The 25,853-nt window shown below is 41.6% G+C and overlaps 1 protein-coding gene across 9 annotated transcripts in view; it reads left to right on the top strand.

Annotated features, from left to right (window-relative positions):
* Positions 1 to 25,853, top strand: part of LOC137103871 (netrin receptor UNC5D-like) — a 131,938-nt gene that overhangs the window by 68,970 nt on the left and 37,115 nt on the right. For 8 of the 9 annotated variants that reach the window (XR_010911611.1, XM_067484605.1, XM_067484608.1 and 5 more), the window contains exons 2-4: positions 8,154 to 8,360; positions 23,744 to 23,887; positions 24,125 to 24,228. Coding sequence is in view for 8 of the 9 variants with exons in the window: in XM_067484605.1 (XP_067340706.1) it covers positions 8,154 to 8,360; positions 23,744 to 23,887; positions 24,125 to 24,228 (455 nt within the window). In the remaining variant the exon portion in view is untranslated. Of the gene's footprint in view, positions 1 to 6,961; positions 7,074 to 8,153; positions 8,361 to 23,743; positions 23,888 to 24,124; positions 24,229 to 25,853 lie in introns of those variants that run through there. The other variant, XM_067484611.1, reaches the window with a different exon arrangement.

The following is a 25,853-nucleotide window of genomic DNA, read 5'->3' as shown; positions in this document are numbered from 1 at the left end:
CTATTTAAATTGGCACTGTCGATCACTAATGGCCAGTCATTGAAAAGTAGAGACACTAGGATTATCCCTGCTCTCTGTGCTGAAATACACAAGTCTTAACATGATTAAGTAGCAATATTGGTTGCTGTAGCGTTATTACATTTAGTATTTTGGGGGATTTGAGTAATGTTTATGTTGTAATAGTGTATAATATTCAGCAACTTTCCCGTTGCAATCATGCCACAATAAAAGATTTGAAATTATTTATCAACGTCAGTCTCTGCTGGTATTGCTATGGTGCAGTACTTCACTAGAGTAGCTACAAGGTTATGATTTGCCTGTTGCCACAGTCAGACGTGCACTAAACACCGGCTGTGGGCAGATTTCAGTAAACAGGTCTGATCACTTGTTTGGATATATTCAAAAGAAGCATGTTAGCATCAGCATGAAAGACCTGTAATGAATACGATAATAATGGATCTCTTGCATTTGCACTTGTAGTTACCACAACACCACCACTCTCTACACTTTGCTGATTTTTAAATGCAAAGTGGGTTTTTATTTTTTTGTTTTTCGTTTTTTTCTTTGTGCCCATCATTTCCACTGCTCTTCACAAATAATGTTCACTGAAGCAGATTGAATTCAAATGCCTTCTGTCACAATGGCACATGTGTGAGTGTTCATTTCAACAGGTACCCCCCCCCCCCCCCCCCCCCACACACACACACACACACACACACACACACACACACACACACACACACACACACAAACTAATCTTCTGCTAATGTATGTGGATTACCAGTATGAACAGACAGCAAAAAGAAGGCAGTATGTGGCTTTACTAAAATTCAGCAATATGAATTAATGTGTTATCCAATAATCAGTGGTTTGGAGCTTAAAACCTTTTACAGTACATCTCATTTTCAGGATTATTCTTACATAAGAGGAACTGGCCATCATTTGATATCCCACAAACTGATGCACCACAAATGGACCGAAGCTCCAGGTTTTTTCAACTAACTAGCCAACATTCAGAATTAATAAGCAGCAAGCAGCTGTTTAGCCATGAATTACCAAACAAATCTACTAATTAATTCTTAGTTTGTTAATTAAGAGTCAGTGGCTTAATTATTTGCTAATTACTTTACCACGTTTGACAACAGGTTTTGGAAATAAGGTGAATCATTAGTTTGTGAACAAGCAATGCATTTTGGGGAATTTATTTGCTGCTATGTGTCCTTGTCTTTGTGTAAACATGGACTTTCAGGCTAATGTGTCGGTGTAAATACATGAATAACTACAGCTTGGCACTGGACAACTCTGCATTAATTATATATGCCCAGTGTGAGGTGTCTTCATAGGCAGTATTGACGCATATCCGTGCAGCAGATGGATGGTCTAGATTGAGGATCAGAGGTGAAGCTAGCAGAGGAGATGGGGGTGGAGGGAGATTGGTGGAGCAGATGATAGGTGGGTGTTGAAGATAGTGAGAAGCACTGGGGAGCATCTGTTCAGATCAACCGAGTGCATGGCAGGAAGTCGGCAAAAAAATGTTCAGCGTCTTCAGGAAATGCTTCTAAACTTGCGAGTCCCAAACGAAAGGCACTACTTTATGGCTCTTCAGCCAACTTTGGCCCGCTGAAGGATCACACACAGCACCTCACACCCACTTCCTTTCTGTCTGAAGAGATCTCTGAATGACAGGTAAGCCACAGGGGAAAGATAGGCAGGCAAAGATTGGATTTCTTGATCTCCCAGCATAACAGCAAATGGGGTAAGAAAGGCAGTAACATATGAATGCCTGACTGTGTTCAGTGTTTTGCAGACTCTACCCACATCAAAACACATCAACCCACAGCTAGAGGTGTTCCTCTGACAAGCTGACAGGTAATGAACTGCTTAGGAACCATGAGTTATGCACACCAGCTGGATGGACACGGCTGCTGCTCTCACAAATAGGACTCCACTGTCTGGTTAAAGTGCACCTATGTTCATCCAAAACTAAAGTAGGATGAAATTCATGGCCAAATTATTTAAAGTAAAATTCGTGTCCCTTCCTTTCTCCTCCCTGTCCCCAGGCAAGCCTCCCAGGGACATCAGTCAGACTGCAGAAATGCCTGGAGCTCTAAATCTACAGTAGTCTCCAACTTGTAATTTCTTTGCAACTGAAGTCACACAAGCAATACATTTCTCTTCTGCTTCTCTGACTCCTAAAAACAGCATGGCCTCAACAGAAAGAGATGCCAGAGTGCTTTGTTCAAATATTAATGTAAACCTCTCATCTGTCATCTCAGGACACAACCCACACACACAGCTTTCCGTAAATGCATGCCAGATGTTGTCCAATGAAAACAAAAACAAAAAAAACAGGCAAATGTTGAGTCTTTGCATCATTTCACAAACAGATATTTGGATTTAGTATACTTGCTTCAATATGATATTTATTCAAATAAAGCAGCAGAAATGTCCAGGCATTTTTGGGTTCTTTCTGTTTATGCCTTGCTTTACACTCAGAGGTACATACACAGAAGGAAGTCGCCTCGTACGATTCAGAGGCAACTTCAGGGTTCAGAGGCTTTTTTTTCAGAACACCTGGATGGTAGAAAGGAGATGCAAACATACTCATGCTGAGATTTATCCTGCATATAAGTATTTGGGAGTGTATCAGGTAAGACTTGTTTTGTTTCAGAATTGGTAGAATAGAGATGGCAACGCAGACTTTCAAAGCACAAACAACAGAAACAGAGTCTGTAGTCTCTGATACTTTGTTTTCCCTTTTGAAAGCTCTTATAGTCATAGTGTGTATTTAGTGTATTCATAGTAATGCTACAACACTGTATGCAAAATAGATATTTGCAACTTTGACATTGTCAAATGACAGAACACAAAGATCTAAAATCCGAAACTTCTGAGATCTGAAAGGAAAAAGATCTGAAATCCAGTTTTGTCTTTCAGGCTACACACAGGGTTGTCGTCTTGATGAAAATTGTGGAGGCCATATGCAGAGAACACTGGGTTGTTTTTCCCAGTCTTCTCTGCATATGGCCTCAACAATTTTCATTTATTAACATTTATTTATGTTAATAAATGAACAGAGAAAAAGGGGCAGTGACCTTTGTAGCAAAGATGGGACTGTGGTTGATAAAGCGCCAAACACCACAGTGTTGTCTGTGAAAAGTCTTTCCAGTTCACAAAATCTCTGCAGCAGGACACGTGGATTTTTAAGATACGGCCTTTGATTTTTAGAAGGCCCACGCCAGAGAACAGTACTGCTACACGAGACCACCCACCGTGTTTAACTTGATTAAATCATGTGCAAATGAAAGCAGACTGCTACAAAGTAACCACACACATCTCTACACTGGAGACACATCGGTTTAAACTGTTATGCTGCCTATAACAGCAGAGAGGTTAGATTACCGCGGCTCAATAATCCTGTGCACCCAGACGCTTCTTTCAACTGTATTTTTCTCCAGAGATTCAGATTACATTTAGTAATATGAGTGATATGAAAATGATATGTATAGTGTATATTCCACACTGGAGAGTAGAATTACAACAGAAAGGCATTGGATTTATGAGATTAACAGCTTCACCTGGCAAATATTCTTCTCTTCGCTTAAAAACAAATTGACGTAGCCAGTGAGCTCCGGCTTTACTACACCTACTCTATGTAAGATTAGTGTTTTAGAAATGGAGCAATTGTAAAAACAACTGTTATAGCAGCAGGGGCGAGGCCAGAGGGGTGGACTGGCGTGGCACTGGCCACCCCCTAAATCTGATTGGCCGCCCCAGGTGCCACCCCCGCTGCCAGAGCGAGAAGGTGGTAGACGCTGTTTACCTTCCACGTTGTAAAACAATAATCAATAAAGCACACAATGTCTCACACTAGAGTCGAACCCCAGTCTCCTGGGTAAAAGTCCTGTGTCCTGTTGTTCATATTTTTACGTCATCGATTTAGGCGTTGAAACACTGAAGCACCAGGGTTTGTAATTGACTACTCTGAAAGCTCCGAGTGTCAATTACGTATGTGAACAGGTACCTTAAGTGTCAGCATTTAAATGGAAGGGACTTTGCAAAGTGGCGCTTTTTGGCGCCTCGGGAATGAGGGCGCGCAGAAAATGCCTGATTTCAAGTGTCAACGTTCTTAGGTTTAACTTGCAAGACCATGCAGGATTCACAGTGCATTGCAAAAGCCTGGGGAGAATGTTTTCCACATAATAACTGTCCCAGGTACAAACATTTGTGTTGGAGAACTTGGAGATTATATTGCTAATTTTGTGTAGAAAATGTCCTCTACAGTATGGAGATTTTCCAAAGGCACCACAGGAATATATATTTTTTGTCAGAGCAAACTACCAGTGTTTTAAGAAGTTTGTGTGTGTGTGTGTGTGTGTGTGTGGCTTTAAACATGTGCACAAATCCAGTGTATTGTGTATGTACAGTATGTGTGCACGAGTGTGTGTCGCCCAGGCCCAAACACCCAGGTGGTATATGTGTCTTCATCGGTGTTGTGACAGCTTGCCAGCCTGGTTTTGGCAGGCGAGAGATAGTGCTTCCCTCAGCTCTCTCGATAATCAAAGAGTAAACATGCTGAAGCAAAAGTGGGTTACCTGGATGTCAAACTGACAAAAAAGTCCCCCATCTCTATCCCATCAGCCACTTCTCTATAACATTTTGCTCATGTACACATTAATATTAGCTAGGAAACAAACAACGCACTCATCTGAATGTGCCTTTCATATTTAGGATGTCAGAGAATTCACTCCACCAAAGAAATGAGGAGTGTAGACTAAAAATATGGCAAACAAGCTTAAGGGAGTGACATAAAGCTGCAGTTATGGATCAAGTCTTGCATAACCAACACTGACCCATATAAGCCGAGGGCTAATTGTTTTTGTACAAATAGCCAAAAGGCCGTCGTATTACACTTGTGTTCAATAGCCCGTGTCAAAGAAGAGGCTTGTGCGTTAAAGAGATATTCCTGACATGAGGTTTCGTAGCCTCTGCAACAACGAGGATCCCCCTGCAAGGCATGTCTTGTTTTTTTTGTTTTTGATACTGACAGCGAAAAGGTTAGATGAAGCTGTGATGATGCTCCGATGAGTTTGTCTTGACTGCAACGTTCTATTTGAGACCTTCCCTTTCAGAGGCAGAACCTGAGAAACTGTTTTGTTGCACTTATCTAGTTGTTTACCAGCTGTTACCAGCCGGATATATGCGATAATCATTTTAGAGCTTTTTTTTTTTTTTTGTAGCGCAGTGGCATCCTGGTATAGGTTTGTGCATCTGTGGATGAACTCAAGTCAGTGCTTGGTCATGAATGTGAGTTTGAGCTCTAAGGTGGGAAAGAAGGTACTTGTCATCTGCAAATTTGATGACATTGGGGGCTCGGTGTACACGCTCATCTCTCTGCTGCTGCACAGAACAAAAGGCAGCAAGAAGAGGCCTCGTGCCTGCTGGGGCCTGGTGTTTATGTTGAGGCAGTTGGAATACCTACCCTTGACCCTGATGCGCTGTGATCCGTGTGTCAAGAAGTCCGTTATCCATCGGATCAGCTCGTGTGTGAGATGGGAAGGGGGGCAGCCGTGTGTCTGCCAGGGCGTGAGGTGGTATTGAATGCGGAGGGGAGTTTGGCAAACATCGGCCCTGGCTGCTGCTTTCTCGCTCTCCAAATCACTGTGAGAGTGCTGGAGCAGTAGTCATCTTTCTCTGTGTGAAACAGCCTGTGCTACCACCCAGGGCTTTACCAAATTAGTCCAGTCAGCTAGGGGCTCTTCCCCCTTTATTTCTTTTAGAGTTTCACTAAAAGCTTTAAATAAATTGCACTGACACAGGAGACCACACTTTCCCAATGCTTTTAATTTTGCATGCAAAGAGATTTGATGTACTTGAGGAAAATTAAAACGCCTTTGAGTTCTGGTGCAGTATTAGCAGAGCTGCCTGTGATTCCAGGATTAAAGTGTGTGTTTGTGTGAGCAAGCGAGAGGGTGACTGACAGAGCCATCACCCAGCCCCTTGGCAGTGATAGCTTGTTTTCCTCTCACACTGGTCTAGATGTATCTGCTCCCCTCGTGTGTTGTAGTCGAGCTGAAGAATTGGTTGTAGATCACTGTGAAAACTGTGGAGCACAGGGCGCAGCGGCCTCCTGAATGACAGCAGCAAAGCACATTGACTTGAGATACTGGCGCTTGGCATGTCCTGGCAACATAACAGCCCGTCACTGGCTAGTGGAGAGTATTTGAATGCTAAAGCACCATCAACTCCTTCGCACGCTGCAGCCACTTCGCTTGAGCCCGTCAGCGTGAATTATCTCATCACCGTGTGTTTACCTGCTACTAGGTGCAGTGCCAGAGGGGCCCTTGCTTAGTGTTGCACTTTGTGATCTATATTCAGCTATTCCGAGAGCAAAGATGAAGGTATGCCGTTCCCAGAGACAGTTAAGTGCTCGTGTTCCCTCCCACCCCTAGTGTCACATGTCCCACCGCCAGCCTGAGGTTAAATCACACCAGTGTTTTCCTTTCCTGTATGTCTCCCAATCTGTCTGCTGCAATTCTATCCCACCTCCTAAATAAAAAATGAAAATACAAAAAGTGAAGGAACCACTGACTGAAATAAAGCTCGTGATGCCCCATTTCAGCTTACTGCTGTTGATGCTTTAGGTTTTAGTTGCAGTGGCATTAAACTGTCATGTAGGTAAGAATTAGTATAATACCTGATCTATTAACAAATGAGTCATTACGTGGAGGCCTGTGACTTTGTTTGACAGATGCGTGTTAGTGTATTCGTGTTCCCATCCATCATCGTTTGAATGTGCACTCACGTCTATGTTTTGCATCTATCCAAACACAAACACACCATGTCAATGCTCCATGTGCAAAACAAATTGAAGTGCTCTGTACAAGAAAAGCTTGCCTGGGGCTAGTCATTTTGAAATTAAAAGCATGTCTCTTTGTTCAGCCTCACTTCCAGGAATGAGGGAGAGAATGTGAATGTGCGGGGACACTGAGCGAGAGCTGCGATTTTCAAAGCCAGGGAATCACACAGTCTTTTATCAATTCCCCTCAATCAGAAGACATCCGGCAAGAAAGGTAGGAGGATTAGATTAGCTAGAGAGGAAGAGAGTGGGTTCTCTAATCCTGATGGGGTTTTCACAGGTATACCTATCACAGTGGAGGAACATGGGTGATGTGTGTGTGTGTGTGTGTGTGTGTGGGTTTTGGATCTGGAAGGGTGGGCGGAGGGTGGTTTGCCTCGCTAAACCTTTCACACTTGCATGAAAGAGATTGTAGCAAACTAGGGTCTTAGTCAGGGTGTAATTACATTTACGTGGGCCTAAGAAGTCTCGGAACGTGCAGCGACTGGCACTCACGTCAGACGGGCAGAGGAAGAAGAGAGTAATGCCTGTTAATGAGCTGCCAGCGTGTCGTCTGCGGATTCATCAACTGAATTCCGTGATCAGATACATCACATCCTTATGGTACCACTGTAGATCTGCCTCATCCCCACTGTGATGTCCTCATCTTATTCACTTATGTGAGGTGTTTATTCCAGTAATTTATACTAATTACTTTTTGTTTTCTTTTGGGGGAAATGATGCCTAAGGAGTAGGTTTGATCACATTTTTAACAGTAGTTCATAATGCATTTTCTCTCCTTGCATGCTGGATTTTAAAAACTATGTTCACTCATAGCAATAGTTCCAGCTCTTGTGCTTCTGCTCAGCCAGCTCATAAAATCTGGAGTCTAACAAAGACATTCCCACAGCTCCTGTTTGTTACAATACAGACAAAAACAGTGCAACTGTGATAACTCTTACCAATTGCCGCCCATATCCCTGAGGAGCTGAACACATCATCCTTTTAAAAAAAAAATGTTGGGAAAAATATATTGGTAAACAAAAACACAAATGACATCAATTATTAAAAACTTCACAAAGACGGTGCATTAATCATCAGTACAAAATAACGTGTATTCGAGCTTTGTGCAAAATACCCTGTAGGGCTGTGTGTACGTCCATACGTATTTAAAATATTAAACACTTTGGAGCTCAGTAAGATCCTACAGTAGAGGTTTGTTGTGTGGGAGAAGGCGCCACCAATTTCAGCCCTTTCTCTAGCTCTAATATCGGGCTCGTTCAGTATTGCTGACTGTTCTCATTTTATTCCTCAGGTCCTCGAGGTGAGGCCCTGCAGCATGGCCAGTCCGGGACACTGCCCCAATTCCTGGAAGAGCCTGTTGATGCTTACATTGTCAAGAACAATCCCATCAAGCTCCGGTGTCAAGCTCGGCCCGCTCTCCAGATCTTCTTCAAGTGCAACGGCGATTGGGTCCACCAGAGCCAGCATTCGTCACAGGAGCACACCGACGCCGGGACGGGTACGGTTAATACTTATGTAATGATGCTGTATATTCATACAGGCTATACAAACATTTGACTTAAAATCATGAGTGCATCTCATTAGCAAGAATTTAAAGGGCGACTTCACTGATTTTTTTTCCTTTTTGTAGTTTGGGGATTACATGTACAAATCTAAATGGTATAAATTCAATCTTTCTTATATAAAACTTTCTCCCAGGTAGTTCAGATAATGTCATCTCATTGCTTATTTTATGCACATTGTTCCTCCAGAACTCCTCCGCATGACATCATCATCTAAAGTCCTGATGATTCAAAAAAAAAACTTTTGGATGCTAGCAAAGCAATGTATTTAAAAATAAGGACTGTTTGAAAACATTCATATGCTGCACATCAATCAGCCACTACATTAATAGATACACTCACTGGCCACTTTATTAGGTACACCTACATTTACAGTGTTATCATTTCTCACTTTTTAAGTTGAAACAAGCGCTTCTTATAATGCACTCCAGTATGAGAGTAGAATCCTTCATGGCAGAGCTGCTGTATTGGATTGCATTAGACTGTACATGTGTACCTAATAAAGTGGCCAGTGAGTGTACTGTATATGGCTTTTATCCAAAGCTTTTCATTCACCTATTCACACCCTGACTCACACACTAATGCAGTGGCTGCCATGCAAGGTGCTCACCTGACCCACTGGGAGCAATTTGGGGTTCAGTGCCTTGCCCAAGGACACTTCAATATGTAGTTGAACCGTGAACGGCTGCCTTACCCAATGAGCTACATGGCTGTTTAATATGTTATATAAATGCTAATGTATCCTTGTGGGTTAAACATCTGTCAGCACATGAAGTGGGTAAAATCAGCTCCACCTTTACCTTTGCAAATGGCAGCTTTATGACAACACCTACAGCTGCTGTAAGTTCAATCTTGCAAACATATCTACTTTGATTCTTCAGTGCATATCGTGTGTGATATTGGATTTAAACTGAAATGACAACTGTTAGGCCACGAAAGGCACCGACTTGTTCAATTTGAAGATTTGACTTTGAACTCTGAATGGAGTCTTTTACTGATGCAACGTGCAGAAATGCAGCTGTTGTTGTTTTAACATCAAAATGAATTCCTTCTAACCACAAAGACATTTTTTTTTTTCAATTTTGAAACCATTGTCTATTTTTATTGCGTCATCTCACAATGAGGTGTTAATATCTGTTGAAACCCATTATGTTTGTACAGTAAATGTAATAGCAGTAGGATGAAAACCTATTACTATTTTCTTTTTTTTTATATAAAATACTTGCATTGCTATTGCATAGGATAATTGATCCAGTGGGCAAAGCAGTGTGTTTAGATCATCATAAGAATCAGAGTGATGGTATGTTTTGCAAAACTGGTTAAAACTATATATATATATATATATAAAATTATATCATACCCATGTGAGAAGAATTCAAAAGTTAGGGCATAATTACGCATAGATGTGCACTGAACATCAGATCATCGAACTGAATTATAACTTGCTGAAAAAGATCAGCATTAAGGCAAAAATATTTATGGGCCTGCTTTGGGTGCTATTAGTGCCACAGTGTTGATGCTTCACTTAACACACAGCACCAATCAATATTTCCCCACCAGAGTTAACAATGGACTTCAACATTTTTTACTGTCTCTAGTCTCGATTCATAGCTCTGCTCCCATCTGGCTCCTTATCGCCATTCACATCTGCTTCCGCTGGGACAGACAGGAGGCAGGAGAGGCACAGGAGTGAACAGACCGAAGAAGAGAGAATAAAAACCAGAAAAGAGGAGAATCTTAAAAATCCATATGCCCTAATATCTCCTAGAGTCGAAAACTCGGGCCAGGTCTGGGCCGGGTTAGGATTTATCACACAAACTACTGGAAAGGGCTAGAAAACAGGATGCATGTGCGTTTATGGTGATTTGTTATACTTTATTCTAACCTTGACCTTTCATCACATACATACATTGCAAGAAAGACTCAAAAGATGTGTTTTGTAAACTGCGGAAACGCGTTCCTCCTTAGGTGATTTGGTAAGCAGCTGCGTGCAGAAAGGGAGCCGCTTGTTTTCCCACACGAGAATGTATGCGCATAAATGTACCTCAGCAATTATCTAGTGTAGCCGCCGTGGAACTTCTCAGTAAGTTGTGCATATGCTATTCTGAGGGCTGCTTCCTGCCTATCAACACTTTTCAGATTGTTGCTATAGCACATGTGCTCGAAGCTGGGGTGACAGTGTTACAGACAGACCGGCAACTCTTGCAAAATATAAATTTAATGAAGGCACAAAGAAAAGGCATTCTGTTTTTTGGAGAGACTGGTGGAAAGTATCTGCATCACCTCATGTCTTGATACCTCTGCCAGAAATCTAATTTTGTTATGTTTCTCTAGTTAGACTCGATGCATTGTCCCTTCTTTTAACTGTAATGGCAGTCTGTTCTCACTGGTCTCGCAGCATAATTTACCACCACAGTAGGCAGCTGTTTTTCTTCATGCTGCTTTCCAGCACTAAATGGCAGAGAAACAAGTTGTTGACTAACTGGTGAATGTAGCGAAGCCTTCGGCAGTTAAAGAGCCCAGTATTTCTTCCAGTAATTGGTGGAGGCCTAAAACAGAGAGAGAAGTCAGTCACTGTTGGACCTAAATTCTTCAGGTGGCCAACAACACAATGCCAAATGAAATGCAATGCTGCTCTAGCAGCTGTAAATGCTGTATTAAAAGATGAGTTCAGTCATTTTTTGTAATCAATGGGTTTTTCGCAAACTAACACAGATGCCAAAACCAACAATGATTTGTCTCTACCCACAGTCAATATCTGCCAGTCTGCAACCTGGATTAGCTCATTCGTCAGTGTAGTTCTCCCTTTTTCTCCATCAAACAACACATCAAACAGAACCACCACTGTGTGTCATGTTTTTCTTTTCGGAACACACAAAAAATTACAAACGAAATACTCAAAATCACCATAATTCCACTGGAGGCCTTAGTCATGTGCAGTTGATTCCTGTTTGTTTTACATCACTGTACCAATCTATTGCAATTTGGGGCAACGTACATTTATAAATTCTTGACCAAACTGAAGACGTAGTGGAGCGGAGTTTGTGACTCGTGTGATTTTAATTGTTTTTGGACAAAAACCGAGGTCTAGACAGACAAACGGGCTAAAGTAAAATGTTAACCCCCTCACAGTTTAGTACTTGCTCTGTTGTGTAGTTATCAAAACTTCTCGCTACAGCTCAGTATTCATTCACAGTAGATGACATTTTGGCTTCCCACTGATCTTCTCGACACAGGAGGAAGCAAAATGGAAAAAGAATAGTGATTAAATGCTTTGGCATAAAAGATCAATTAATAAGCATAAGTAGTTTCCATCTGGCATGACATGGAAATATCTAGAAATTATTACAGCTACTTTATTGGATGCTACCTCAAAAGGAAAAATAAGTGGAGAACAAAATGTCCCCAAATTAATGCCAGTATCCGTTGATTTTTAAGAATACTAGTCCTGGCCATCTTTTGCAACCCACACTTGGATGTGAGTACACACTGCAACAGATTTCTATATAAAGTGGTAAATAGCCTCAAATGTTCAAATTCTCACTGCTTCATTTGTGCGCAGTGCAGATGTCCTTTCAAGTGTTGTATCAATCAGAGATTCCAAATTTCTCCTTTTGATCTAACATTAATTTAGCAGGAGCGTAAAATTTTCTTTCTTATTAATGTTGACTTGCTTTCCGGCTTTACCCCATTACATACCTGTTCAATTATTTTGTTCAGGTAAATTGTATTGTGAATGCAAATGGAAATTATAGCAGCCACTAGCAATTTTGACCACACTTTCATGGCTGAAGTAAACAAGAAAATCTTTAATCCTTTTTCAGAAAACCATGTTTGGCAGACAAATTCCAATTCATTCATGCTACAGGTTACTGTAAATACTATTAAAATTATTATTATTATTATTATTATTTTAGGTTTGTCCAATACTTTGGTTTATAACCAGCGACCTTGTTAAATACTTTGTGCTAATCAACGTTTTAAAATGCTGAAAAACCTAAGATGTAAATGCTGTAAACGTGTTGGTTATCAAAGCTCATGCTGCATTTAGCTATAAAATGCGCCGCCGAAGACCCTTGTTTGCACATTATTTGTGTATGACTCTTACTTCTATCTTTGAAAGAAAACTTCATCACTGGAATGTAGTATGCGTTTCTTTATTTTGTGTGTTTTTTGTTTCTTTTTACCAGATATTTCTCTTTAATTTCTCTTCTCTTACTAATCCAGTCTGTCTCCATTGCCATTTCTTTATCATGTCTTTTCACTTGCACACATGCACACAAACAGTCTCTCTCTCACACACACACATCTTCTGATCAAATGCATCTACTTATATAATATTGGTAAGAAGCACGAGGAGGGTGCCCTGCATGATGATGTGCGGCTTTGCTGCCGGGGCATGTTTTTGTATTTACGTGTGGGATTCTCCAAGGATTTCTCTCAAACTCTCAAATCTAACTGGGGATTTAGTGAGTGTTTCTAAACAGTATCCGTCACTAGCTGTGTCCATGTTACTGCACACCCAGAGGTGGGTCGACATGCTACATATTGAGAAAATAAATATCTCTCCTCAGCTGAGACACTTCTGGCTTGTCTATCCAACTTCATCTGTGGGAGGCAGTTGAACAGCTGTATCTCAGTGCAAGCTATTATAGTCTGACTCAGGTGGAGAATGGCCCCTGGGTTCAGCAGCAAACACGGGGCTGTAGCTATTAAAGCAGTAAAGCTGTGAATTAAATGCAGACAGACTCAACAACACATAACCCAATGTTGTTTGAGGCATGAGACTGTGTCTGTCCAGAGGCAGCTAACTCCGCTAAGGAGATATATATATTAGCTCTGTGTTGTGTTGTTTTGTTTTTTGTTTTGTTTTTTCTCTCATATTTAGTCTTAGCTAAGATTTGCCTTCTGGGAGACAGAGAAGCACACAAGGAAAAGAAAAGTAGAAACACAAACAAAAAAAGAGGGAAAAAATCCATTAAAGCCTCAGTGAATAACTCTGACTGCTTTTAAACATAAGAAAACGGGCACCATATTCAGTTTATTCCAACTGGATGAAACATGTTGTGTTTCTCAATCAGGGTAGAAATATATTTTTTAAAAGCTTGTAATGGCTTAATAATTTATGGCTGCCCATCATCGTCTCTCACAGCTAATCCCGACTGCAAAACGGAGCAAGTTTTGTAAGTTACGTTTGTTTGGTGACTTTTTTTCAATTTTAAACTCTGAAGAAAATAAGACCTCTTTCCTAAAATGTCAACACCACTTTTTAGTTTCACACATGCAAGTCAGTGGAAATGTTGCCTACCAGAAGCTCAGTAGTACAGTATGTAATATCCTCAATGGAACTAGAAAGAACACGTGCATAATCAGCAAACACACACAATGTCTCATGTATTATCTTTAATGATTAGTGTGCGTAAGGCAGATAATTCTCTGAAACAGCAACAAAAGTGTCAAATGTTGAAAGAATGATCTTTTCTTGACTTGTGGTTTTGTGTATTTTCTAGTTTTAAGTAGAAAACGACAGACTCCATTCTTTTCTTCAAATCCTTGTATCACTATTTTACTTTCGTCTATTCAGTTTATACACAGGGCAGGACTACAAAGACTATACACTCTGAATTCTTTTGCTAAAATTCTAAAGCAGACACTGTTGTCATGTACCACTGCAGGATATAGTGTAGGTTGTGGACTCGCTAATGAATGCCCATTTATTATCATTATGCACTTATTATGAATAATAACATTGTTGTGCTACTCAAACCATTAACTGGGCAATGGTGTGCTGTCAGCATGAAATATATTGCATCTATCAATAAAGAAATGTTTCATGAGATAAAAGAGGACACTGAAGGATGGAAAGCCAAGCCAGTTTTTGATGCCTTGTCTTTTGTTTACTGTTTTTCTTCCCTTTTGAGTGAAGTGGGTTGAGAGAGGATTCCTTTTATTCTACGAATTGTATTGTGAGGAAGGGCTCTGTTGTTGACTAGTTATTTGACTGCAGAGGGTTGATGCGGAACAATATGGACTTTCTTCTTCTTAAGTTTTAGGTGAGTAGCCTGATATCCATATGCTAAGTAGAGGGTGGACACCCAATCTGAATCTTCGGGACCCAAGGGGTTGGGTTGGGTTTGGGTAGAAATGTCTAATCCAGCTGAGTGCATATTGTAATGTGTTCATCAGTTTGGCCTCTTTACAATATTACTAGTCTCCTCCTTGCACGGTCACTCGGTTTTTGAAAAAACAAATCAGATCAGCCATGATGTGAAAATAAATAAAAAGTTTAAAACTTGATGATTCTTTTATAACCACTATAGATACACACTCCGGTTGGGACACAAATGACCTCCAGCCAGTGTTTATACACACACATTATGTTGCCATCATAAATAAGCAGAGACGAGTCCCCCTTCAGAATGTTGGGGGTGTGGACAAGTGTTTGATGGGATAATCAAAATTACCCCCCCCCCCACCCCCAAAAAAAAACACCACACTGAGGTAAGAACTAAAGCAGAGTCTGAGGCAGAGGGCTTTGATGATAAACATTCGACTTCTCAGTCAGCCTCATTACTGGTTCTTACCTTTTGAACAGCTGTGGCAATCAGAGTGGCATTTTGAAAGTAAAAAGGAGAGAGAGTTTCTCCAAGTAGGAAAATAATGTTGTTTGTAGACGTGAATATAATATGACACAACAAATCTGCAGCCAAAGGCAGATGGTGCAGCATTTAAAGATGAATTGTGGATCTACTGAAAGTGCAGAGCTAGAGTTATGTCATGTCTCCTGTGTTATTGCCTGTGTTATTTTCAAGTGATCGAGTGCACCTAACCTGCAAACAGTAGTGAGTTGTAGGATTTCAGAAAAATCTGTACAGTAAGAATGGAAATAAATATTTAGTTTAAACCATGTATGAATGAGATTATTGGATATTTTGAGAACCACAACTGTGATGCTGCTGTATCACATCAGATCACAGCTAAAAGGCATTTCAAACATGTAAAATAAAATGCCACTTTTGACGGACCACAAAGCGGGCGTGGTAATACTGCCTGCTGGTCGATCCATTTTTTTATGGATGTGAGAGAAAGATGAAAAGAAAGGGAGGAGGGCTCAAGAATTAGTGGTAATGAGAACATAGTGAATGCTCATTCACATTCTTCATTCTTTGTCTCAGAGGTTATTGGTATGATCTGCTTGTAACCAGTGCATCCATGTGCACCATCACAGAGACAAAACCTACAGGTCCTGACGCATCTGATGTGTGCGGATGGCAGTGCTGCTGTCAGTGCATGTTGACACATGAGTCAATCTATGTAAACGCGACAAATCACTGCACATAATGGCTCTGCCCAGTGCACTGCTGCATGCTTATCAAATATATCAGTCCTGCTGCTTTCAGATGATGGCATGGGTTTAATAAGAGTAACAGGAGGGGACGGCTTTTATATTTTCTGCATTAAGAATCTGCGGATGATAGATGTTGGATGATGTATTAGTTTCTAATTTAATGTAGTGTTTTTTGTTTTTCTAAAACCACATCTACTGTGTTAATTGAAAGAGGGCTTTTTTGTACAATATTAGCATTATATGTGGAATTGTTGCACATTAACTCCCAAGGATTTAGTATGCGCTCATTACAGAATCACCACATTATAAGGCGAGTGAGGCCGCACTAAAACTAACCCCGCGCTCCGAAGTCTATTCTCAGCATGTCTATGAATCAGTTTTCAGCCAAACACCAAAATACTTGGCTTTGTTCTGCCTCATTTCAATGAAACTATTATCATCTTGTGACTCTCTTTGCACCTTCATGTCAAACATGCTGCGCCGGATATAAACACACCAAACGGAAAAGTGCTAACATGTCAAAGTGCTGCTTGTGGTCTTTGCACTGCCATGAAAATGAGAAGGTTGGTGCGCTACCACAAAAAGCAAAAGCAAACAATCCAGTGTTGTTTCCTACAAAATGGAAATGGAAAGTTTGTACTGAAGATATGAAAGATGACAAGACTGTGGATGGTTCTCATAAGCATCTTTGACCTAATATATTCTGTGGCTACAGTCATGATGTAATACTGCAATGGCCAACTGTTCCTGCTTGGTCCAGGTCCACCACTCAAGACTGATACTGATGCCAGACTCAATTATTACAGCTTACGTATATGCTCAACCTTTTAACTGCCTTTTAAAATAAAGTCTGTCTTTGAGGGAGCAGACAAGTTCTTTTTAAGTCCAGAAATCTTAAAACCTGTGACCTGTTGCATGAAACACTATGACATGAAAAATAGCTCATGCTATTGAATCTGTGCTAGAAAAGGTGCCATCTCGCATTAGATGACATTCTGGGCCTTGTATGTTTTGGGCTACTAAAGAGTTTGTCTTACTTGTAAGAAGTTGCCTGCTTGTGAAGAAACGCTTAATTGAATAAATGCAAATTTAAACTCCCGCCCCCCCCCCCCCCCCGTAACAGTCATGTGCTTCATTAATTAACTGAAAACTAAATTAGACAGTTAACGTTAGACATTTGGTGATAATGAAAATGTATTGAGAAAAAGCTTAGCACTCATAAGTTAATGCATACGCCTCACATGTAGATTTCCCACAAATGTTAGTGTGTTGTGTTAGATTCTCATTCACAAGTTTCCATCATTAGGATGTAGATTGTTGTTAGCTTGATTACATGCTTGTTGTTGTAGTTTTTTTCTTGCAAACAATAACCGCCTGAACGGGAGAGCAGAGGGAGGCGCTGTGTATTAGGCAACCACGGGGAAACTTATTGCTGCAGTGCACATCTGTTGGGTCGGTTTGGGATTTTGAGTAAGTAATTTAAATTTACAGTCCCTTATCAGCCTGGATGTACAAACCTATTTTTCCAGAAGTATAACTTGTTAAGTTTTCTCGTCGGTATGCGTAGCTGGGTAAAAATGTGTGTGAGCAAAAAATGGCTCCGGCATCATCTTTCACTGATGATGCTCTCGCTTCAGCAGTATATTTAACAGGTTTAACCTGCCCCTGATGATAATGGCCTCCCTATATAAACTGAAGTGTTGTCCAGCCTAATGTACAGTAATTCAGATGGTGACTGAAAGTAAAATGCACCATGAGTGAAAGGAAAGAATCGTGCAAAATCATCTCGCGTGGTTTGAAATCATGATTCAGTATATTTTTCATATGCTTGTTCAAATTCAGTGAAGTTTGGATATTGTACTGGTAATGGTAGCTTCTTGTGTAGAACATGATCATTGCTGCCCAATGCGGTGTATCTCCAAATGTCAGTGTTTATTTCCTTATCCCTTTGCAGTCGTTAAGCCTTTTGATAAAGCACAGGCAGACGCAGCCCAGCTGGATATTCCATGTAATCATTGCTACCTCCCTTCAGGAAAATAGTCCACAATGATAAACTCCTTGGTCTGATTTTTAGAAAGCTGGATGGAGTTTTTTTTACAGACACTAAATCAGAGTTTTAGGCTCGCTTTAAAAATCCAAAGACAAACTAAAAGGCAGGCAAGTTGCTGTAAACAAAACACAGATTCCATTTCAGCGTACTGCAAGCTCTGACCTATCACAGATAATGACTTTATTTTTGTCTCAGCTGAAAAGCTGTCAGAAGGGTGAGAGATAGAAATGAGTGATAGAACTCAAGAGATTATTGAAGGACAGAGTAAAAGAAGATGAGAGAGGAAGGTGAAACAGAAGGGATATCTGTGCCCATAGACTTCAGCTGAAAAGATGATACTGTTGATGGAGAGATAAGAGACCACTGTAAATGGGGAGGGTGATGGGAGAGTGAAAGAGAGGCTGAAAATGGATATCATGTTGGTTGTCCTGAGAAGGGGAGAATAGCAGCTCTTGCAGATTCCGTGATGAAGAGATAGTGGTTGATGGAAAGCATATGAATGAAGGGCGGGTAGAGAAAGTATGGATATCTGTTCGGCTTGATGCTCTGTCAAAGACGATGATCCCACTGTTGTGTATTATGATCCCAGCTGGCTAAGAAATACCGACCAGGCTTGAATGATCACAGGATGAAGAAAGGAAAGGGGGGGGGGGGGGGGTGAGGGGAGAGTGAGATGCCTTATAGGTCTCTCAGTGTCACAAACTATTAGTTAAAGCAATGGAAGTGAACCAAACGAAGTGGCCCACAGAGTGAAAACTACTTGTGTATGCAAAAGTGGCTCCTATCAAGCAGGCACACGGTTTTTGGATAAACATAAACCAGGCGACTGGGGGAATGACACAAATAAAGACTTGCAGCATTTTAATGGCTGAATTATCATGATTTTTTTTTTTTATGCACAGAGTAATGTGTCCCTTTTGGTTCCAGGATTAAGTATGACACACACAGCTGGGACCAGACTGAAGATGTTGCTAGGAGCATGTTCCGCTTGTCTAGCAGGGTTCGTCTGTGTCTGGCCCTCAGCCAACCCTCACAGCCCCCACATGCTGAGCTGCATGCCGCAATGTCACATCACACAAACATTTCCCCAAAGTTGGGTTTACATCAGACAAGCGCTCTCCTAAAGCTATATCCATCCACCTCAAGCCACAACCCACGCCGTGTCAACCGCTATGTACACAGCTGCCTCACTAGGATCCCTCAGACAAACATAATTCTGAAAATCCCCATTCACCGAGTATGACAGAGACATCCCGGACCTGGATGAGCTGAGCCGGACTCATCGACTTCTGCTGAGCTGCTTGGATCGGGAGCCACTTGTAGTTGGCACTGCCTCGCTCCCTTTGGGCCTTTTTTCATACACTCAGCCAAAGCGGAACAATGGGCCAGAAGAAATCATACCACAGCAACCGTGCCAGACGGGCCAAAAGAAAGATGGAGAAAGAGAGAGTGCGCATCAGCACTGGGACATCGCCTCCTGACTCCTATATAGAGGCCACATTACAGACATATTAAAGAAGATGATTGAACGGGCAAGTGCAAGGTGATTACTCCACTTTGAGCTGTGTTGTCAAGGCTTTGTGGTTCTCCGTCAAGAGCCACTGGCATGAGCCTGAAGGCGCGGCAGAGGGAGCGCAGCAGAAAGACCGGCACAAAGACAATAAGCAGGTGGCTATGGACCAGCTCATGGACAGAGCTGAATGGTGGTTTGTGTTCCTAAATGCAGAGATGTGACCGCATGTCATCAACGTGACCGAGCTGCCAGTGGATAATTTCTCGCCACACATTTTCCGTACTTGGAAAAAAAAAGGGACTTGGCTCTTTGATCTCTGTGTAATGTGAAGGAACCCGGGAGTCAGGGCGTCTTTCTGATGTCTCCCATTCGGTTTATCTCGCCTTCAGCCGAAACTCCACAGTCATCACTCAAACAAACAATAGCCACCCTTCAGTGTGGGATTACATTTATCACGAGTATTACAATGCGTCAAGGGGGCGGTAGTGGCTCAGTAGGACAGAGTTGTCACTGCTCGAGCGCAGGGTCAGTGGCTTGTGGCCCGACTGCCCCTCTCCACATCCAAAACTATCCCTGGACAAGACACTGAACCCCCAGTCTGTCCAAAAAAACCCATGCTGCTGAGATTGCACAGACAATTACGTTCTGGTCGCCGACCCCAAGCCTGGCAAAATTGGAGGCTTGCATCAGGAAGAGCGTCAAGCATAAAAAACTGTGCCAAATTAGTATGTGGACTGGAGGATCTGCTGTGGCGGCCCAAGCAGGAAGGAAGCAAAAGAAAACAAAAAGTATTCTGTGCGTTTGTGTTTGCATTTTGTGCATGTAAACACATTTAAGCAAGTTTTGCATAAGAAAATGAAAGGAGTTTGTATGGAAAGCATCAACTGTTGTTTTCATACTGATACATGGCCCGGAAGAGAGAGCTTGTAGAGTTTGAGTCTACAGTGCTGTACGCTAGCTCCCTCCACCCTGCATGAGTCAGTTTGACTGCTTTGAGCAGGGAACAGTAGACTGTTGTTTATTCATTAGTTGCCTCTGTTTTCATTATAAATAAAGATGAGGAGGTTTGATTGCGAGGAGGGAAAATAAAGTTACTGTGAAATAAAACACAATGTGCCTGAACCTGTTTCCTGGACTCATTTGTGCTTTTGGCTAGTGTCACAAACCGTATTGCTTGTCAAGAACCAAGGTTTAGCGTTTACATCAAAGATTCAAATCGAGGTATGAGGCTAGTCGTCTTTAGCAGTTGCTAGCAACAAATTAAAATCACAAATTGACAATTTTCAGACTGATGGTGAGTTCACCAATAATGTTATCAGCCTAAAGAAAACACTCTACTATTCTGAGATACATTTACAAGTCTCTACATATCTCTAATACACCACAGATCCTGGGGTTCTTTCACTGATATCTGTTAAAAGAGAATCAGTTTTTCACGAGGAAAACACAAGTCAAAATGCATTGCATCATCATCTTACGCGTGTTTCGCTATGAAAAAAAACAAAACACATCGAACATCTGAGTAGACTGTCTGAACACTCTGTTTTACTTTGGAAAGGTTTTCTAACCGTAGCTCATCAGGTTTCCCATCTACTGTCCTGTAATACCCGCGATCAACGTCGGAGAAAGAGGCCGAAACCGCACTCGTGCCGTTTTACTGCCAAACGTCACGATGCGCTGTGCTTTCGCACAGAGCACGTCATCAATAACAACCTTTGAGTACACGGAGACCAAAGAGCTGGGCCCCAGGAATGTGCTTACACAGCATATTTCTCAAGATGTGATGACAAGTTTGCCCCTCGCTAATGTATAGTGTTTTGTTTTAATACTCCTGTAGTTAGATCTTAACTCCGACTAATCAGGCAGGTTGATTAAGTCTCTAATTTATAGTGATGGAAGCTGGAGTGTGTGTGTGTGTGAGCGTGTCTGTGTGTGTGTGTGTAGTACATAATATCAGTCAGTCATTGCAAAGGATTACAGTGTCTTCAGAGAACATTTTACATTACTTCATTAGGCTTCCTTTGATAACCTTTCATTTCGCATTATTAGTTTTCATTTAATCCCTGCCCACGTCTAAGCTGCTGTCTGCAGTGTACGGCATGATGGCAAAAGCCTGTGGAGAGACAACTCCTTTACACGTGTAGGGCTGCGTAATTAAGCAATAAGCCACGAGAGGCCGAGCTTTACAGTGATTTTTGAACAGCTGCCGTGAGATGTGTTGTGAGGCTCGACTTGTTAGCTGTGAAGAAAATGCACAAAATTTCAGCCTGCTTCCATAGTTGTGGATGCGGTTTTAGATGTAGAATTAATTACCAATAATTAATTATTAGCACCAGCTATTTATTTCTATTTGGTAGTTACCTCTTTAGTCAATAGTTTGCACTTTGGATGTTGAAGTTCACTTTTCCTGCACAGCATTCAAATCTCTTAAACGTTATTTTTTTGTACTTTGATCCCACTGATGTAAAAGGACGTATCGTTTGTCTTTGTATGCACGTGTGTATTTACTGTAGAAGGCCTGACATTAGCGGGCTGTCGCAGCAGTGTGTAGGTCACCCGTGTTTTGCCAAGAGCCCCATACGGTTCCAAACTGTCGGTGATAACAGAAGCCAACGTCTGAACCAAACCGTGGCTCTGGAGAACTGTGGTCCTTCACGTGGCCAAGCTGATCGTGAAAAGAAAAAAATCTACAAAAAAGTTGTGGTTATTTTTAACATTGTTTTGACAGTGGATCCATTGTGAGTATTAGTTGGAATAGTGGAACAAGAAGGACCAGCCAGAGTTAGATAAAGCATGTGACAGACTGTAAATAGGCCAAAGAGTGAGTCATTTTTTATTCAAACAAACTAACGCTGTCAGGCTGCATGTAAACAGACACAGCAGTTGTATTTCTGACAAAGCACCTGTGGCCAGGTCGCTTTCTTTGCTTAGCGAGTGTCGGTTGTGATCTAAAAACCACCTTTGTCTTTCTTGCTGGGTATTTAACACTCACCGTTATCTATTTCCACCCAGTTTGTTTGGAAACTTTTAGGACTAAAGAGAGAAAAACATGTCAGGCTGTAATTAGAAACTGAGTGAAGCCCTTTAAGGTGGCTGTGGCCCAGGAGGCAGTGCAGGTCATCCACTAATCACAGGGTCAGCCATTTGATCCCCGGCTCCTTCTGTTCACGTCAAAGTGTCCTTAGGCAACACACTGAACCCCAAGTTGCCCATACTGCCTTTGATGGCAGCTACACCCTCACTGGTGTGTCCTACATGTCCAGCTGGGGATCAATAAGTGAAACGTTCAATTTAATTCCATCAGTTCAAGCAGTCAACTCAACTTATGCTGCGATTCTGATATGTGTCTGTTCCAGTCTAACTGGAATTTACTGCATCACCTTTTACCACTGAATCTGCCCTTTGGTGGGGGGTTTTCTTGTCATTGTTATTGTTATTATTGTCATATTATTTGTTATTGTCATTTCCCATTCCCCCCTGTGTGCAGGCTCAATTGAACGCTGCAGGGAGTGACGAGGTCAGAGACACCAAACATTAGTTGTTCATAACTCAGTATTCACATTAATAAATCTGTTGGCTGGCTGAATTTCTGCATTGTGCTAGACAGACATCGCATACATTGGTTGAAAGCTGCAATTTCCTGCATACTCAATAAAACCGCCCTATTATACATTAATGGTCCGAGCCTGTCATCCTTTTTGTGCATAGTCTGGCATAATTGAAATACCCGGCTTTTAAATTCCCATCAGTTGTCTCAGAATGTGCTCATCTCACAGCTATAGCTCATTATAGGCTGCATCACAGACAATATACAGAAATTAATGAATGACCTGTCTGACATTAATTCAAAGTTGTGCTGCAGAAATAGATGATTTGATTGTCATAGAAAGCATTGGTGTTCAGATCTACTATGTAATTGTACTGTTTTGCTTCTCTTTTCTATGTTAAATTATGGCCCCTTGAAATGTTTTTGAAGGAAACATTAAAACAAGAAGAAGAGGCTGATATGTTCCTCCCAGTTAATATCCACTGCAAAATGTTTAGTGCCATTTATCTATAAACTGGATTTTGGTTTTTGAAAGAAGATATTTGGGCTCACAGAATGGAGCTTTAAGAAGGGGTTTATCAAAAGACCAGTAATGGTATAGACGTGTCAATTCTCCGAATGAAATGGGCAGCTGTGCGACTGTGAGCCGCCCATTTAAGTAGTTGTCCAAACAGAATCCCTGAAATGTATGCACTCTGACAAGCGGCGTCTCCTCCTGGCAAATGATCTGCTTACTGCTGATAATCTTATCAGATTCGCATTTCACTCATCATCCTGTCCCTACACATCTTCATCTCTCTGATTGATCACCCCTGTGATATAATGAAAGCTAATCTAGGCAATCAACCATCTTGTCTTCAGGGCTGAAGATCCGCGAGGTGATGATCAACGTGTCACGTCAGCAAGTGGAGGACTTCCATGGCCCAGAGGATTACTGGTGTCTGTGTGTCGCCTGGAGTCACCTGGGAACGTCCAAGAGCCGCAAGGCCACTGTCCGGATCGCCTGTAAGCTATTCTGTGTCACTTTGATACCAGACTGACCTCACTGTCTCTGAAAAGGTCATTCTTCTTAAATCCGGTTGGGGGGGGACTTTTGGTAGAAGGCGTCAGTCTTTGTGTCTGTGCGCACGCCACAAGCAAAGAAGATTATGTGTAAACTAAATCTGATCGTGAGCATGTTTGTGTTCTCGTTCATGCTGTTGTAGCCGTTCTTCAATGCAGGCTGTTTATTCTCTTCCCTAGACCTCAGGAAGAACTTTGAGCAGGACCCCCAAGGCACCGAGGTGCCTCTGAATGGCATGATTGTGTTGCACTGTCGTCCCCCAGAGGGAGTGCCTGTGGCTGAGGTGAGGGCTTCTTGCACTTCAAACGAGCAACATTTTCTCCTGTGCTGCCTGGAGAGGAGCAGTCATCTGTCTTGTTTTCCCGTTACAGTGTTTTGCTACTCTCCAGTCACAGCAAATCAAAAACACACATGCACTTTTTTTTTTTTTTTTTATGTTTGCGTTATATAAGCCAGAGCTGCAAGTTGATGAGCTGAAGATGTCATTCGTTTGGTTTCTCAGACACACTCTGTTCAAGTTAGAGTGATCCCTCATATACTGGCATCCAGCTCTGTTTGCTATGTAAAAGGATGTACAGCTATGACTTATTTAGATGTCATGTATTCTTTTCATTCTCACTATCTTCCCTTCTCTCTCTTGTTAGCTATCTCTGGGTGTGTGTGTGTGTGTGTGTGTGTGTGTGTGTGCGTGCGTCTGAAAGTGAGCGCCTGTCACTGCCATTTTAATTTTTGCTATGAATATAAAATGAGGCTCTCGCAGACCGTCCTGTTGAGTGCTCTGTGTTGTGCTGAGCCCTCACGTGGAGGCTCAGTAGGCAGATATGTCAATATCAAAGCGTCTGTGCCCAAACATCTGAAGCTTTGCATTTACTTAAAGGCCGATCATGACCTCATAGACAAAATTATCCCCCTATAAGCAAATGTCAATGTTGTGCACATTTGGGACTTTTTACTCCCAGACTGACTGGCAGGTTTTTGTGTTTGCCAATGAGTTATGTTATGTCATTTTAATGTGATCCATTGAAGAACACAATGTTTTTCATCTCTAAGTGAAACCTTTTAATTACATTTAGCATAGTTTAGAAAAATCTGGACAGTAACCCATTAGTGACTAACTTAAAGCTGCTCAGTTGGTTCTTCTTTAACACATGAATAGGAAGGAATTTATTTGTTGTGCAGTGCGATTTGCTTTGTGATGTTTGGATATGACCTACAGCTAAATGCTAAACGATACAGCGACTGTACCAATGCACCAGCTGAATGTACAGTGAAATGCTAATGCTAAACTAGTGTTAGGTCGCTTAGTTCAACACAGGAGAACTATTACAAGCTGACTGGTTAAAGCCGGTGCCACATAAGATCAAGTTTAGCTGGAGACCTTGGCTGCATGTTTTACCCTCCATGTTTCTGGTCAACTTTCTTTGGTCGTTTTGTCCCCACACTAAAGTATTGAAACTAAAACTAATAGTTAATTCCCTTTACTCGTGTGTAATGTCTTTCACTGTGTAATCTGGATTATTTTATTTGTCTGTGCGATACACATCCATGATGATAAAAACACACTAGACAGTATTTATGGTAATTTATTTATACAATTAATTTACAAAAGGTATCCATTAAAGCTGTGAAGGATCATCCCAAGGTGTCGAATACTGAGGCAGCTTCAAAGCCCATGGTGTCTCACAGAAACGCTCAAGACATCCTTTCACATCAGCTTGTGACGCACAATAACCTTAGGTTAGGAGGATGAGTCTCGCTCAGAACCTTCAGAAAGGGCTATCTCTGCTCTGCTGCCAGTGCTTTTCTGTGAGTCGGTGGGAGGCATTGACAGCACCTCATCACGTTAAGATAAGTTGCTATATGAAGTATAACTCTGCTAAAAATATTTGAATGAAGTCACACACAGTA

The sequence above is a fragment of the Channa argus genome, chromosome 18, assembly GCF_033026475.1.
Source record: "Channa argus isolate prfri chromosome 18, Channa argus male v1.0, whole genome shotgun sequence".
In the NCBI taxonomy this organism is placed as follows: Eukaryota; Metazoa; Chordata; class Actinopteri; order Anabantiformes; family Channidae; genus Channa; species Channa argus.
The sequence above is the reverse complement of the archived record's forward strand: the minus strand, read 5'-3'. Positions and strand labels throughout refer to the sequence as shown.